At 46.1% G+C, this 18,223-nt stretch overlaps 1 protein-coding gene across 2 annotated transcripts in view; it reads left to right on the top strand.

The window, feature by feature from the left end:
• Positions 1–18,223, top strand: part of ZNF385B (zinc finger protein 385B) — a 1,149,514-nt gene that overhangs the window by 358,400 nt on the left and 772,891 nt on the right. For both annotated transcript variants that reach the window (XM_086956211.1, XM_086956210.1), the window contains exon 2: positions 7,304–7,606. In XM_086956211.1, the coding sequence (XP_086812337.1) occupies positions 7,306–7,606 (301 nt within the window). In that variant the 5' untranslated portion in view covers positions 7,304–7,305. The remainder of the gene's footprint in view (positions 1–7,303; positions 7,607–18,223) is intronic.

Here is an 18,223-nt window from a genome sequence, read left to right as displayed (position 1 = left end):
GATTAAGTACTTATCTGCATAGAAATTAAGACGGTAAATTATATATTTACATCAGATGTCTTGGTAGATTATACAGAGTCCAGGCGGCGGAGTTCTGTATCACCTGTAGTTTTCATATTGTGGTCTTCAGGACTCCCACATAAATTAGCACTTTGATTTGCACATTGAGCAAATCCTGTTTAATTGTCTCCTCTTCACGAATAGATGCTTTCCCCATTCGCAATAGTTTTTCTTCTCTGTGTAGAGACATCTAGCAATACAGTGTCATTTATTGATTGCAAATAATTCCACATACCCATTCATGGACTAGAAGCCTTTCATTTGGTAAATTGGAATTTATAAATTCAACTTGCAGTAGTAGGTACGCCACATGGTGGTGATCATACAAGTTGGAAACAAACAAATATAGTAGTTTTGAGTATAGGTGGGTGAGATGCTTCAGGCTCAAACCAGAGGTCTGGCTGTGACTCGTCTTAAGGTCCTCTTAGACCCTCGAGTCCAAAACGAGCAAAGCTTTAGAGTGGCATCTGCCTGCTACCACCGTGCACCAAGTTTTGAAAATAAAACATATACCTTTGGTGTTAAAAAAGAGAAAAAGAGGTAGCCATCTAGTGGGTGAATTGCATAATGTGAAACCAGAAAACCTGTGACCAATGCTGGCTTCCCCGCATGACCAAACAGTGTGATCCCTGGCAAATATTTTATTTTATAGACCCTCCTTTTTCTTCGCTATCATGTGCGTGCTCCATCCAATATATGAGTTCAGAGTGCACTATACAAAATTAATCTGATGTTTTGAAGTGAAACGCTTGGGCATGTTACACAAATAACTTTTGTTTTTTAATTTTATAGAGACTGATATTTTCATATGATGTTTCTTGCATGATTTAGATGGCAACTATTTTCCGGGTACGGCCCATGCACGGGTCTTAGAGCCCAGCAAGACCCTTTGCTTGCCTTAGGCTCGGCTCTCCCTGTTAATTAGTTGGCACCTCTAGTTGTTACTGGTTTTATTAGAAGGAACCGCAATGAGTGCAGATTAAGTCAAAGCACCTATAGGAGCCATTTCAGACATTCCAGCTGTAGCCTGCCCATAAGACTTCGTCAGAGCATAGAACACACAGGAAACTATGAGCTGTGGTCAATACTAAGAAGTAGTTACCATATGGGGATATTTCCTGGACATGATCACGGTGTGAATTAATATGTAACTTCTCTGCACATATGCAATTGATAAATGTGCATATCAAGGTTAGGTTGACTGCGCAGACCTCTGTTGCTGATCATCTGTTGAGTGAGAAGAAATTACATCTGGAAACTGTGCATTTAATCAGCTGCAAGTGCCTTAGGATATTTTGAGGTGTAAATTCAGAAAAAGCTGCTGGAGTGAAATTTCTTTTCCCTCTTAAACTCAAGTGTAAATAAATTCACAGCGACACTGCATTAATTATAAAATCTATATCCAAAAGTATCCATATCAAGACAGAGCAGTGTCAGCATGAACCACATTCATGAGTAGGGCGTGAAGGATGCGGCACCGTTAATGATGGATTTTTTATGAATGATACGCATGTTGTAACTCCTCCATCACTAGCCGGAGCTATTCGCGTCTCTTAAATCACTTGTTTGCACCCTTTAGGAAAGGTGCAAGGCTTGTCGCCCTTCCAGGTAAATGATAATTTTTCCTGGTGGAGCTCTCCCTGTACCCTGAAATAAAAAGCATATCTTTACATATGCAGTAATCTGGCACTGCCAGTAGATGGCACCATAAGGCTGCTGCCTTATCTAGCATGTGACAACACCAACTCTGGCATCCATGCCGCAGATGTGATTGGGAGGTGCTACTCAGAGTGAGCCACCTTGATTAAATCTGTTTTGAGTCACACGTATACATTAGAGCGTGCATCTATGTCCTGGAAAAGTGACATGTAGCTAGGTCACTAGACATGACTTTTATTATTTCTGCAGATTGCTGCATCTTTTCAAAAGTCGTGGGTACAGTATATTAACAGATTATGACATTTTGACAGTTAAGTACTCAGTTCATACCAGGAAGTAATATGATGTTGAGTAAGCTTCAAAGAGAAGTTTATGGGAGGAGCAGTGAGGAAGCTGGACATTTTATGTGCCAGGATAGGATGCAAGAAAAAAAATGCTTCATTCTGAACTGTTTGTCTTTATCTCACTTCCTGTGATATTTGGCCCGGTAGAGCTTCATGTTCATGGCACATGATGTCTGAAGATCACCTTGGCAGGATATTATTCATTTCATTCCAGGCAAGCTAAATATGGAGTATCTATTGGATCATGCGGGATTTCTTAAGGGATATTACACAGCAAAACTGCCAAGGCTTGTAAACATAAGCCTCGCGGAAGTGAAATATTGCAACATGGAAAGAAGCTCATTCAGTATGCTCATGCACCGGAGAGTGATGGGGGGGGGGGGGGGGGGGGGGGGGGGGGGGGGGGGGGGGAGCGCCTTTTTGTGTAATGCCTCTGCAATCAAATGTGCTCAGTGTGGCTCTCTTAAGTTAAAACCCTGGCGATTTATGCTCAGCATTTCAACTAAGGAGAGCTTAAAAAAACCATGATGTGCATTTTGGACGTGTTACTTGCTCGCAAAGGATTTACACCGCATCCCTGTCATTTCAGCTCTTCTTTGTCCCGTCCAATAATCGGTGCACCCAGATTGTGCTGTGGGCAAACTGTAATGAACCCCTTGAAGCTCCAGGACAACAGGAGCGTAATTCACCAAAATGGAAGGACATTGGGGCATATTACCAAGCAATAGCGATAATTATCGCTATTGCTTGGGTAGCGTGAAAAAATGATTGCCAAGCTGCGACGATTTTTATCGCAGATAAACCTTGGTATTACCAAGGTTTATCGCAAATGCGATAAAAATCGGCCGCAATGCATGAATATCGCTGAAAAGTCAGCGATATTCATGCATTAGCGAGCTAATGCTCTTAGCCATGTTATCCACCTCCCATTGGATAACATGGCTAAGAACTGCTCAGGGCAGGTGTTAGCTTTTGGAGATATTCGCGCTTAGCCCGAATATCTCCAAATGTTGGTAATAGGAGATAGCGATGTTAGCGACTGTTTCCAGTCGCTAACATCTTGGCACGCCCACTTTGCATGTCATTAGTGATAAATATCACTGAACTGCAAAGTGGGGCCCAAGATGGTCGCTATCTCCTACTAGCTGTCGCTAACTGGTGTTATCGACAGCTAGGTAATAGGGAGATAATATTATCTCCGCTTTCTTGGCTTTTAAAGCCAAAAAAGCGAAAGCGGAGATAAACCCCCTTGATAATATGCCCATAGAAACTAGCAGAAGATGAGAATCCAGAAATGTGAGGGACCAAAGAGAGAACAAATCAATAAAAGTGCAAGAACACAAAGACCAGTGAACAGACTACAGTGAGTAGTGGGAGACATGACAACCCAAAACACAATATTTTCAAGTTGGTCCAGTGGTGTAATGAAACTTGAGCAACCCCCCCCCCCCCCCCCCCCCCCCCCCCAAGTTTATTGAGGGGCCTCCCCACTTGTCTCAGTCAGGAGATCTCAGGCTAGGGGTCCGTGGCCTGTGTACAGTGCTGGCCAAAGGATGGCGCGTGACTGTGTGCACAAGCATATCAAACTAACTGGTCCCAGGACCCAGACAGTTAGACACCCCCCCCCCCCCCCCTCACCCCCAGGGTGGGATGGCTTGGAATAGAAAATTTAGCTGCTCCAAAATGGAAATAGTGCAGAACACTTCTGCGCTTTTTGCGGTTGTCGTGCCCTTGGACAATTGTGCTCTTTCGGGTAGAGAACTTTTATTGAAATCAAGTAAGCCATAAACATTTAATGTAAGAATGGGAGGAGTAAGGTGAATGCAGGAGGAAAATTAAGAAGTGCTCTGATGATGTTAGTATAAATGCAATATCAGAAAAGGAGTGGAGCTCAGAAGTCACTTCACTGGGGTGTTGTGCTCTGGGTACTGGTTTTGGGCTGAGGGGTAGAGGGGGTGAGCCACAGAAAAGTGTGAGCAAGGATTGAGCGTGACTCTGGCTGAGCTCAAGGTCATGTTGGAAACTCAAGCCCAAAATGAGCTGAGCTTCCATGTCGGTTCTGCCTGGTACCTTCCCTCTACCCAGTAAGTGGTGTTACGGCCACAGCTGCTGCCTTTGGAACTGGGGAAGTAGGTTTGAGTCTTGGTGTTGGCTCAACATCCTGTGATTCTGGGCAAATCACGTAATATTCTAAATGCCTATAAAAAGAAATGTGACCTTGTGTAATATAACTTGTGCCCATGTAAAGAGCTCCAATACATTCTGGCTGAGTTGGTGCTATATAAAAACTGAACAAATATTCAAAAAGAGCTAGAGATAAAGCATTAATATGACTCAAGGCAAATTGGTACCATTAGTGGCTGGCTTGTATAAAGTGAAACCAGAAAACCTGGAAAAAGTATGTCTTTCTCACTTAAATTGTGTGATCTTAGGCATGTATCTTGTTTCATCAAGAGTCTTTTTTCATTATCACGTACGAAACCCCTTTCAAATATGTGAGTCAGAATACTAGTTGTTTAAAAAACCATTGTGTTTGATTTAATAGACTATTGTTGTATAATAATATTCTGGGCCAAGTACAGGGTTTAAATAACAACTGCCTTGCCTCATAGTTCACAAATGGTTCAGGTTTAAAAACTATCACTTTTAATAAGTACCTCTCAGTGTCACTCTATAATGTTAAGTATTATTCTCAAAAGTTCCTCATGTTAAAGAAATGCACTTTTTTGAATTTTGAGGAGACTTTATAATATTTTAATTGATGTTTGTTGAATAATTTAGGTAGCGAATATATTCAGGGTTGGCGCATGCACAAACACTATGATCCAAGTTTCCGGTCCAGGGAAGACATGGCTTGGCAGTTCAGGCTGGACTGTACCCATGAGGCACAGGGTCAGACTGATTTGCATATGGCCATGTCTGAACTGGCATGGTGGGGTGAGCTAAAGAATGATGATGGATTAAACCCAGATCAGTTGACTGGGGGTGAGTGTTTGATTTGCTCAAACGCTCCATCCTTCATCCCCTTTGGTAGTACTGTTTCACAATGGCCGTCTTTCAGTGTTTTTGGTTTCTTTTTACCACACAAATTATTCCAAATAGATGTCTGTGTGTACACATGTGTATGCATGCAATGTGGCCTTCTTGGGGTGTTTTTTATGAAAAACTATAACAGAGAAATTAAAAGAGGGTGCATTTATGTGCTGCCATCTTTCAGTGATTTTTGCAATAAACAATGGCAAAAACAAACAAGTGTTTGAAAAGCCAATATTGTTACCATGTGCTATAGGCTACACCTATTGGCTTAATAAATAATTGTTCATGTATGCTGATAATTTTTTTTATTTACTATCATCTGGATGGGATGGGTGTTGCTTTCATCTCTGCAAGAGGACATCAGGAAGCAGATGGGTTTCCAGTGGCTCAAATTGAAATAATAAAACCGGAGGTGAAGGATGGAGGGTGATCATAATCTCTGGACATCTGTCTTCTTGCCGTCTGAAATGAATGTCTGTCTTCATCTGTAAATTAACATGGTACGAGTTGGGCTTTAAATTGCTAGGTATTGTCCGCTACTGAGTACCTGTGCTTCTTTAATGTAAAAGGGGGAGTGCCTGCACTTTTCAGCTCTACTGCAATACATTTATTTGGGGAGTACTTTTACTTCTCAGAAGCAAATAGAGACTCTGAATAGAGTACCAGCACTTTTGTACTTCTATTTTTTTTTAACTGGTCATGAGTGATGTAGTATGTGTGGTCAGAAGCAGTGCATGACATGGGTGAAGGTTATAACTAGCTTGCTAAAATAGAACTGACATACTTCAGTGTTTTTTTTTAGGTTAGGTCCTCAGTTTATCTGTTATTTTTGTTCAGTGAACATATATATTTGTGTGTATAGGTATACAAACACACACACACAAAACACAACTTAGTGATGCAATTTTATCTAACGGCCTGGATTTCCCTTGTTCTATAGCTCTGGCAGGGCTTTAAGTGGGATGAAAAAACGGGTGCCTCCCAAAAGGGCGTGGCCAATGTAATTAAGGGCGTGGCTTAAAACACATAAGCTAAAATTTGTGCGTTGCATAGTGTGCTGCTCGACTTGCATTTTGCTGTTTCTGTCATTGCATGCAGATATATGAAACAACAAGTAACATCATACCTACAAAAAGTCAGGGCTATTGGCTTTGTCAATGGTTGTTAGTTGCACAAGATAAATAAGCAGCAACTATGGCTTGTATATAATATTGAAAAAGCATCCACTTAAAGCCCTGGTGACACCACGACAATATTGCTGCTTCTGCGTTTCAAAAAGAGAAGGGAAATAAAGAGAGAAAATGACTCTCTTTAAAGGAATTCCCTTCCCTTACAAAGTTCACCTGGGTGACGTCATGCCGTAACTTCTCCACTAGTGAGAAGTGAGCAGTGTGAGCAGCGCACATCGACGTGCCTGTTGTCACTGCAGTCCTTAAACAAACATGGCACAAAACAGAGCCCGATAGAGACCCTTTTCGGGGCCCCCTTTAAAAAACTGCCGGTGCTCAGACCCGGCCCACTTAAAGCCCTGAGCTCTGGTATAATGCTCTTGTTTTTAACATCTGTGCGTGGAAACAACCAGCACGACACAAATCACAAACGCAGAGAGTAATATGGCATAGTTCTATTAATCCACTCGAGGCTTTGCCTCCTGTAAGACATTAATCCTTCTGACACTCAATAATGGTAAAGAATAGCATATTAAACTCAGCCCAGCCGTATGCATACGTTGGGTGTGCGCTACAAAGCATATGAATGCACAAAGACTCTGGCAGCCAAGGGTTTAAAACAGCAGCCCCAGCATTAACCATGCGGCATTAGCGCTGCATTATTGTTAATTGTGCACAGTCGCTGCTGAGCATTACAAATCTGGAGGGAGGGAGGGAGGGAGGCGCATTAACAGAGGTGGGCACGGAAACTTGAGCACGGCCTGCTGGCACTGCAGTCCAGTTTGTTTGTTTGACTTTAGTCAGTGGTTTTCTCCTCCACGGCTCGTGAGCACTTACAATCCTCAGAATCGATGAACGGTGGAAGGAAAAAATCGGAGAATGCAAAGCCAGGTGGAAGAGGAAGCGTCGGACGGACCACCGAGGCACCTTTCTCTGTCCCCGAGGGTTCAAAAAGCAATGTCCGTATTTCCATGTGATGAGTGACATGCAGACCAGGAGAGCATTTCTAAGTGATATTTTATGTTTATCTTGTAGACATGAAGCGCCCGCTGAGCCCCGATTACATCCTTGAGAATGGCGCCATGAGCACGGCAACTTTTCTGCGGGGCTTTGAAGAGAGTTTCCAAAGGAATGACAGGCCCGAGTTCGCACTGAGTATGGAGCGGAAGAAGATGCTGTTCTCTCTGTGCGAAGCGTGCAACATCCAGCTGAACAGCGCGGCGCAGGCGCAGATCCACTACAACGGCAAATCCCACCTGAGGAGGGTGAAGCAGCTGAACAACGGGAAGGCACCTGCAGGCCAGGCCCCGGGCTCGCTGCTCGTGAGCACCAGCACAGGTAGGCGCGGCCATTGCTGCTTGGTGTGGTATTATTGGGGGAGTGGCCATTGCTCCTTGGTGTGGTATTATTGGGGGAGTGGCCATTGCTCCTTGGTGTGGTATTATTGGGGGAGTGGCCATTGCTCCTTGGTGTAGAATTATTGGGGGAGTGGCCATTGCTCCTTGGTGTAGAATTATTGGGGGAGTGGCCATTGCTCCTTGGTGTAGTATTATTGAGAGAGTGGCCATTGCTCCTTGGTGTGGTATGATTGGGGGAGTGGCCATTGCTCCTTGGTGTGGTATTATTGGGGGAGTGGCCATTGCTCCTTGGTGTGGTATTATTGAGGGAGTGGCCATTGCTCCTTGGTGTGGTATTGTTGGGGGAGTGGCCATTGCTCCTTGGTGTGGTATTATTGGGGGAGTGGCCATTGCTCCTTGGTGTAGAATTATTGGGGGAGTGGCCATTGCTCCTTGGTGTAGAATTATTGGGGGAGTGTCCATTGCTCCTTGGTGTAGAATTATTGGGGGAGTGGCCATTGCTCCTTGGTGTAGTATTATTGGGGGAGTGGCCATTGCTCCTTGGTGTGGTATGATTGGGGGAGTGGCCATTGCTCCTTGGTGTAGTATTATTGGGGGAGTGGCCATTGCTCCTTGGTGTGGTATTGTTGGGGGAGTGGCCATTGCTCCTTGGTGTGGTATTATTGGGGGAGTGGCCATTGCTCCTTGGTGTAGAATTATTGGGGGAGTGGCCATTGCTCCTTGGTGTGGTATTATTGGGGGAGTGGCCATTGCTTCTTGGTGTGGTATTATTGGGGGAGTGGCCATTGCTCCTTGGCGTGGTATTATTGGGCGAGTGGCCATTGCTCCTTGGTGTGGTATTATTGGGGGAGTGGCCATTGCTCCTTGGTGTGGTATTATTGGGGGAGTGGCCATTGCTCCTTGGTGTAGAATTATTGGGGGAGTGGCCATTGCTCCTTGGTGTGGCATTATTGGGGGAGTGGCCATTGCTCCTTGGTGTGGTATTATTGGGGGAGTGGTCATTGCTCCTTAGTGTAGAATTATTGGGCGAGTGGCCATTGCTCCTTGGTGTGGTATTATTGGGGGAGTGGCCATTGCTCCTTGGTGTGGTATTATTGGGGGAGTGGTCATTGCTCCTTAGTGTAGAATTATTGGGGGGCTCCTACCTTCCTCTCAGCTGTGTCCATGTCACGAGGGTCACCTACAAACAGTGTTGCGTTGTTACCCTATGGCACATCACTTGCAGGACACTGTTGGTTGATTCACACATAGAAAGGTAAAGTCCCTGAATTCAAAGCGCTTTGGCTAAAAAAGCAGGACTCGTTCAGGCGACCCCCTTAAATGTGCCATTTGACATGTACAGTCTCACTACTGGTGTTTTTGATATTATTTCATGTTTTTTATTTGGTAGCACGACTCTACCCAGCTAGGTGTCAGCGCGATTTATTGCAAAACAAAAAGAATGAAGATCAAGGTCTTTCTACGAACAGGAACTACGAAATAAAGTAAACCAGTTCAGGGAGGGGCTAGGTGTGGAGAGGGCAGCAGTTGGTCCACCGCAATGAGGGTAAATAAAGGGAACAACCGATGAATGGAGAGTAACACTGAGGAGCCTCTCTATAGGATGAGATGCCCTGATTAGTGCACAATGATCCGGGTCATGCCCAGGTAATCCAGACAGAGCACCTTTTGCACATTGATCAGAGTCGCATCTGGCACTTCAGATTTCAAACACGATGAGTTGCAAATTCAGCACCTCCCTGGAAATGAGGCACAATGACCGGGGCACATTGAGAGATGGGTTGCACCAGGCAATTCTGGCCACACACAGCAAAGAGATACAACTCCATCCCTAAAAATGAGACATAACGTCCGATGCATGATGATGCAGGTTGCATCAGACGAGTCCAGTCACATACACACAGGCGCAAGTTCAGCAGATCCCCGTGAGGTAGAATGAGGCACTACTATGGGTACACCCCCCTCTAAGGGTCGCACTCTGTGAATCGGACACCACACTCAATAAGCATGCAGTCTGCATTTCGTCCAAGACAGATGCTGCACTATCAACGAAATGGGCAACACGGTTTCCCGTAACCAGCGAGTCCTCTCACCACCAACTAAATGCTTATGAGTGTTGGGTCCACACACCTTAGATGCGGGCAAGATTTCTGGGTCTTCGCGCTAGAAAATCTGGTCTCCAGGCACAAGTCTTAGTTCCACGCGACCAGCTGAAATTCAGTAACCAAGGTGGGCATTTGAGAGGCCTCTTCTTTCCAGATTTCACAGGTAGATGGTATAGGTCCCTTGCAGGAGATCTTTGAGGACCTTGAGATCTCGTGGAGAACAGGAGGTCCGCGGTCGGGCTCTTGGAGAGCACACTTCAGGGCGCCACACTTCAGCATGTCCTCTGTCCAGGCTAGCCACTATTCAGACAGTTATCCTCCATGTGCACGACAGAGTCCTCTGGCAATGTGCACCATGCAGTCCGAGTTTTCTGTTCCCACGTCCCCACAAATATATCTCAACCTTTTCTGATGTATAGCACGTGTATTTGTACTGTTGTGTGTCTTTGTAGTTAGGGGTGGTTCAGGGGGTTTTCCCTTTGAACCACAGATGTCGCTCCAAAATTGTAGGCCTACCTGCCATGGGGCCGTGGAATGCAGATCTTAATCTCTAGTGGGGCCAAGATCCGGCCCCTAGAGGCTAAGTGTCAAGACCTCTCTTCAATCTATCCCATTTGGCCCTCAAATGACAGAGGTCTGCTATTCCTATGGGATGCCAATGCTTTATGGCCGTCGCTTGGGGAATGCACAGATGTGCTCCCCACGGCCCCTGTTGTCCACTGGAGCCAGGCACCATAGTCCAGAGACTCTTGGAGCATAGAAATGTCCACATTCTATAAGTGGCGTTTCTAAGTGAGTTATGCCAAACCCCTTTTACCAATAGAGAGGGTTTGGCACTACAAAGCCATTGATATGAAACATTATGAGGCTGCTCCACTGCAATCCACTATTTCAGTCTGAAGTAGTCAGCCACTTCCCCATGTTAACCTATGAACACACATAGGTATTCCTCCCTACCTGGGCACACATGCGCTATGGTACACACAGACCTGTGATGGAAGGTGGGACACACAGTTCCCAGCACCCTGGGTGCAAGAGCGCCCGCCCGCGTCTGCAAAGCAGACTGGACATGGGTTTAACTAATATGTGTGTCTGTGCACACACACAAACGTGCATCGGCAGGCGGCACACACAATCACAGGCACCATAGTTGCGGGTGCGCACTTACAGTGGCCTACAATGGCAAGCTGCTCGTGAGTTTAATTATGATAGATGCCAGTGCACCCCCACCGGTCTGCTATGACAGATCGGCCTATGTTTCAGAACAATGAATCAGAGCCACTTCCCAACATGGATAGGAAGGGCACACACACTTTCACACCATATTTACAGTGTGAAAGTGCCCTGAGTCAAATTAGAGAATCAGCAAAACCCAGGCAGAAAAAGCAAAAAGTTCAGGGAAACACTACCTGACAAGTCCAACAAGCGCCATATCTACTAAGAAGTAGCGCTGTTCACCTCTCTCAATGTTCTGACACACTTTTGGCAGCCATGCACCAACGCAGATACCCTTGAGCCATAGTGCAAAGGTGTCTGTATTCTGTAGAGCATAGGTTTTGGACTGGAATGGCTTCCTTCCAGTAACATAATGATGCTTTAATGCTTACCCCACTTTGTATATGTGATGTACAATGCAGCACATATGCAAAAGTAGGAAAAATGATGAGAAATTAAAACATTTCTCCTCGTTGAGCCTTCCTCTATGAGGAGCAGGTTTTTAGCTCCACTTGGTGTTTATCATTCTTTGTAGATAGGGATATGTGCCATCTAAGGAACACCTCATTGATGCAAAGTAATGCAAGGAAACGCATTGCACAACTTTGCATTACTCTGGGATGATAACTTCCAAAGTAAATCCAGATTTGCGTTGGATAGTGAATCCTCCCTTAACACTTTGCATTGGGGTTGCGTTACAAAAGTAATGCAGACCCGACGCACAGTGTTAGTAAATCTGGGTCGTATTTGTTTAGCGAACACTGATAAACACATGGGTAGGTGCATATTCATAACGGAAAAGGTGAAACTAGGAGTCCAGGCCCGGACTGGCCTAGCGGGCACCGGGCAATCCCCCGGTGCGCCGCAAGGGTGGGGGCCGGTTTTGGGCTCCTGGGGGCTGATTATGTTACAGGGCCGTTATTGCAGCATAGCTGCAAAATCGTCCCTGTAACAAAATCGGACGAAAACTGTCCCTGCAAGGAGCTCGGCGGCACCCCCAACCCCCGGGGGGGGGGAGGGTGATTGGGGGCCGGCCGAGCACTTTGCCAGGGCCGTTTTTGATTCCCAGTCCGGCCCTGTAGGAGTCCCAGCAGGAATAGTGCTTGTAGCAAAAAAAAAAACACAGGACTGGCTGAAAGTAACCCGTATTACACCTATATAGGAAAAGTAAAACTGCAAGTCCCAGAATGCTGGGTGATGTAATCTGAAGAGCCAGGTGGTATGCACATCACACACATGACATGGGACAAGGCGAGGTGTTTGCAAATTTCTTAGAAAATATAAGGTGCGCTAAGTTTTTTCCGTAAACAGAAACCACCACTTATCATGCCAGGGTAAAAACACATCATTCACTGCTTTGAGGGCACGGCGTGAAACTGAGGGCACCTGTGCGGATGCACATTTGGTCGTCACTTGGCGTTTCAGAACCAGACAGAACGCATAGGAAATTGCACCATTTCCAAAAGATCCTGAAATTGCATCATTTTCTCCCTACTGTCTAGACAGCTAACAGATAGAAAATGGTGTCAGCGGCGGCCAATCCATTACCACAAGGAATGTTTTGTGACATAGTGTGCAACGAAAATGTTAAACTGCCAGTGAGCCGAGCTGCAAGGCAGTGTTGTTTATGGGACTCCAGCCAAAGCATTCTGGGATTAACCTTATGCTTTAATTGCAGGAAAACGTAATGCAGTTATTCCTAGAATCACTGGCACCGGCAGACCTGAGCAGGTGCTGATTCAATTAAAATGTTATTAGTTCATTTCGTTTTCTTGTTATGAATTAAAATGCTATAATTTCAATGTGAACCCTTTCGGTGTGAGGCCCTGCGGTGTGACTCAGCCTTTCATTTTGTCACAGAAGATCAATTGAGGTGCATTCACAGCTGTGCAATAATAAACGCACTATGTGGAGCGGTGTGTGACAGCGGCCTCATGCATTAAACTAGGATGACTTCTGCATCAGCACATGCAGGATCAATGTCTCTAGGTCGCTGCGTGCAACACAGTTTGTTTTGTAAGACTACCTTCTACTGGGTGGTACATCATGTAGGTGACTGTGGCGTAGTGGCCTCTTTTTTTATTTTTATTTTTTAAATTGTATTATTTCATGTCAGACATGTGGCATACAATGACAATCAAAAATATTCAGACAGACAAAATCAAGTGAAAAGGAAAAAAAATGCATAGAGAGAAAATAACTGTAATTATAAAATATTTAGTCTAGAACTGGAGAGCACAAGAAAAGAAGAAAAAACACATAATTGTACTAGATCAACTGCAAAAACAACAACACAGAATTATACCAGATCAACTGCAAAAAAAAACACAGAATCAATCAGCATTGTTGTAGCTTAAGAAATCACAGCTGAAACCTGTCCAATTTTTTAAAAACTTTTTCAGCGAGGAGGAACCTCTAGTTTTGGCCAAGGCCAATTCAGACTCGTGAATCTGTCGTATGAGAACCCGCCTTTGGGCTGCCTTTCGGGAAATAGCAGAGACCCATGACCTTGTTATACAAAGCTGGGCACAAACTAACATTATTGTCATTAAATACTTGGGGCCAGATGTAGGAGCCCTAATACCGGTCGGTATCGGCCGAAATTGCCGAATTTCATCCGTTACCGACCGGTATTAGGCATTTGGGATGTAGGTGGCTACATTTCAGATTCGGTAATTTACCGAATCAGTATTTAAGAATTCGGTAAATTACTGAATTCTTAAATACCGATTCGGTAAATTACCGAATCTGAAATGTAGGAAGCACTCAAGTGAGTGCTTTTCACTTGTAAGGATTCGTTAATTACCACCAACTACAATTTGGTGGTAAATAACGAAAACCGTTAAAAAAGCAATTTTTTGCTTTTTATTCAGTGCCCATGCCCATGTATGTGTGCCACATGTGCACCTATGCGCTATTCAGGGGTGCAACAGGGTGTCAATGTGACACCCTGCCACCCTTGAAAGGGTTCCCCTATTGCCAATTCGGTATTTACCGATTCAGTATTTACTTAATCGGTAATTCCCATTCATTCCTATTGGCCTCCAGGCCCATAGGAATGAATGGGAATTACTGAATCGGTATTTACTGATTCGGTAAATACCGAATCGGTAAATACCGATTCTTAATTACCGAATCTTACCGATTCGGTAATTTTTACCGAAAAATTATCTACATCCCATTTACATATTCTTAAATAACGAATCAGTAAAATTCGGTATTTAAGAACAGGTAAATTGAGGTTACATATATCTGGCCCTTGATGCCTCCATCATACGCAAATTTAGCTCCCAACAGCATCTATTTTGGAGATAATAACACTTGAAAGCCTAAGTCAAATGACATACGCTTAATTACACCGACTCAGAACTCTTTTTCAGGGCAGGACATAAAGCAAACATATGTGCAATATCCTCAGCTGTCTACATTTAGGGCATCTAGTTATATCTGTGGCAGCATTTGCCCCCCACTTAAAGATTATCTCCGGATTATAATACAGAAGGCAAATACTCCTAAACTGGGGTAGTTTCAGTTTATTAGAGTACTAGCAGCCCGTCCCGACCTTGTCCTGGAGCATTCAGGCTTCCCCTACCCCTGCCTCCCCCTACCCCTGCCTCCCTGACATTGCCCAGCAGCCCGTGCCCCCGCCCGCCCCATCCCCCACCTACCCCGACCCCCGCCTGCCCCGACATTGCCTTTCCTCAGCTGATCTGTTTTCCCACCTGGCCCGACCCCTGCCTGTCCTGAGTCAATGGAGGTCGGACAAAATGTTCCACCGTCACCTTGTTAGTCCCCGTCCCCAGCCTGCCCCGACATTACCTTTCCTCAGCCGATCTGTTCTGTTGTAACTCCCGTGAACAGTAGTACGTGCAAAATGTTCCACCCGTCACCTTGTTAGTCCCCGTCCCCCGCCTGCCCCGACCCCCGCCTGCCCCGACATTGCCTTTCCTCAGCCGATCTGTTGTGTTGTAACTCCCTGTCCCCTGCCTGGCCCGACACCCGCCTGCCCCGACATTGTCCCCGGAGCCTTACCTCAGCTGCCTCTCCTCAGTTCACCGCTCCTCGCCGCTCTGCTACTCACCGCCTGTCCGCCGCCGCTCCTCCCCCGCTGGCCTGTCCGCTGCTCCTCACGTCACCGCTCCTCCCCCGCGCCATGTCTGCTGCTCCTCGGACGCCGCTCCTCCCCGTGCTCCTGACGTGAGCACGCACGTCGCGGCCGGCGCTACTTTGGAGGGACTACTTTTTTTTAAAATATAAAGTTTGTAAATAACGTTTATTTTTTATATTTATATAGCCTATAACCATCTACACACCCTGATGATTTCAACGGTGTATTGGGTGTGTAGATTGGCGCCGTGGTTCCCGAGTTTACCCGCCTCAAAGCCTGAAAGTTCTTACTTTATTATAGTAGTATAGATACCGAGTAGTCCACAATCTCTAATGCCCTGAATCTCTAAAACCAAAATCTCAGAAGAAGAGCAGCCGGCTCCTCTTTGCTGCCAGTAAAGCACTGTCTTCACCAATATACTGACAAAAGCCTTGATACATCATAGTAGTCGATGGTTTCCTGCCTTGTTTGTAAAAATATGATGTTAACTCTGTACCTTCCAAATCGAGTATTCGCATCCTGACAAAAAATAGTCCCTCACTTGCAAGTACTTAAGAAAAAGTGATTAGGAAGCTCATTAGTAACCTATACAGCAAAAGAGCAAAAGCAATACATGCCCAGAGTCTGAACCCCACGTCGAGCCCAAGCCCTACCAGTTGAATCAAGTAATTCTGGCGAAAAGCAGGATTTTCCCAGAAATTGTGGTGTTTCTTTATTTAAAAAAAATGCTATTGAATATTTGGTATAGATTTCCTGCCAAATACGAATGGCATTCCTCATCATCTTAAAATGTACCCTCTTGTAATACTTAGGATCTCCCTGCTGTTAAAGGAAAAGCCTGAACTCGGGCCCCAGTGCTAACTGATAGCAGAAGGTTGATGAATCTGGATCAGCCAAGATTAGTGAGCTGTGCAGGAGGCCCATGAAAGCGGATCAAAAATATAACGTTAAATCAGGGAGTTGAATCCCCCCTTCCTTGTAAGGGAGTTTCATAAAGTGAATTGCTCGCCTTTCCCTCTTGTAACCCCAAATAAAGCTTGCAATGGCGCCTTCCAGACACCTAAAAATAGAATCAGGAACTCGCAATGGAATTGCCCTAAACAAATACAGAAATTTCGGGGGGATGTTCATCTTGATGACGATAGATCGCCCAATAAAACGAAGTAGAAGTTTATTCCATGACTTCATCTTAGAAATACCTGATAATAACAAAGATTCGTTGTTCAGTTTAGTTATATCCCTACCTCAGAACACAGTTTGACACCAAGATATAAGCTGTAGAGGTTAACACTGGAGTTGGAGAATCTGGCTTGAAGTTCAAGAGAACCTATGTCTTAGATATGATGAGCTTATAGCCTGAGAACAATCCAAACCCATCGGCTTCATTAACAACCGGTCCTAGCACTACTAACAGGTTGTAGGAAAAAACTGCAACATTATCCGCGTATGTTGTAAGTTTGAGTTGCTGATCGCCAAACATCAAAGGCTAAATACCCGTGTTCATGTGAAGCGATTGCAAATATGGCTCAATATATAGAGCAAATAAAAGGGGATAAAGTGGGCACCCCAGGCAGGTGCCACAATGAAACTGAAATAACTTTGAATGTCTCCCAGCATAAGCCACTCTATCACATGGGGCTTTCTATGATGCCTGAGACAATTTGATAAATCCATCTCCAATGCCACAGGCGGCCAACGTGGCCCACATACAGTCCCAGGCCACACGATCGAAAACCTTCTCAGAATATAGTAAGATCATACCTATTCTGATGTCAGATTTCCTTGCAGCATCAAACGCTGTGATCACTGTGTTGGTATGACTAGTAGTATCCCTTCCTGGTACAAACCCATACTGCTGTCAGGACACAGCGTCGAAAGTAAAGTGGCAAGGCACGTAGCTAAAATTTTAGCAAACATTTTTGCATCCATATTGATCAAGGAAATGGGTCGGTAAGACCCCATGTCCTCTGCTGACTTACGTTTCTGTAAAAATACCATAATATTAGTTGTGTTCCCAGCATCAGGGACCCCCTCCTCTGGGGCGTGGCTTGGGCGCCGATGGCGATGGTCGCCTGAGAGCTCGGCTCCGGGACTAAGCCCGAGATTATCCTGAATATCGGAGGCTGAGGGGCACCCCAGACCCCGCACTCGGTTGAGCGAGGCGACGACACCCTACCGGGGGCCCTGGTGGAGTTTGGACGGGGGTGGCGCCGAAGAACCGCCGAAGTTTGCGGAGTTGCGGAGTGCGACCCAACATGGCGCCCGGACTCCTTTGTCCCCTTGATCGAAACTACTGAGTTGAAGAGGTCTCGCGGGTGTCGACTGGCACCCGGCTTCACCATCCTCGGTTGTTTTAGACATTGGACATTGGCAGGCTCGGACCTTCTGCAACGGGTTCATACTCGATTAGACGACCGGGCGGGTGCCCACGCACTAGAGGGCACCGGGTGCGGGTGCCCTATGATCCAGGCGGTGGTCCGCATCGCGACTCCGCAACTAGCTACGATTTCCTGGCCAGTCCAACTATATGGGAGGCGCGACACTCTGGCGCCACAGATCAACCGAGGGAGTTGGTGGCCCTCACCCCGGAGCTATAGTGGGTGAACGGGCCTGCCCGACCTGGCGACGGTTGTCTCCGCCCCCTCATCGGTGCCCTCGGACGCCGTGGCGGTGGCGTGAGCCGAAGCGGCGGAGTCTCCACAGGCTCTGGAGAAGGAGATCGCCCATACCCGACGTGAGAACGAACTCCCGGGAAGGTCGTGCTCGACACCTGTACACGGAGACGCCTACTCCGGGACCCTCACGGAGAGCCCCTGGCAGCATGGGAAACCTAGAGGAGCCAAGGGATCCAACCAGACCACCTCGGACTCTGAAGCCCAGGACAAGGAAGAGCATGGAGACCCAAAAAGACCTGATGGCGCACCACTGCAGCAACAGTTCGACCGTGTACTGGAGGCGATAGAGGCAACTCGGTCGGCCCTCCAACAGGACATTGCTCAGGTGGCGACGGGCCTGGGCCTCCTTAGGGCAGACCATGGTAAACTCTCAGACCGGGTCAAGGAGGTGGAGGGCACGGTGAAAACTTTAGAACCGGCGCAGAGAACCCTGGCTGCGACGATAAGGGATGCCTTATCCCGAATTGAGACCCTCGAACGGAGGGCGGAGGATG

The sequence above is a fragment of the Lissotriton vulgaris genome, chromosome 2_1 (assembly GCF_964263255.1).
Source record: "Lissotriton vulgaris chromosome 2_1, aLisVul1.2, whole genome shotgun sequence".
NCBI classification, from domain to species: Eukaryota; Metazoa; Chordata; class Amphibia; order Caudata; family Salamandridae; genus Lissotriton; species Lissotriton vulgaris.
Note: the sequence above shows the minus strand (reverse complement) of the source record. Positions and strands in the feature narration are given on the sequence as shown.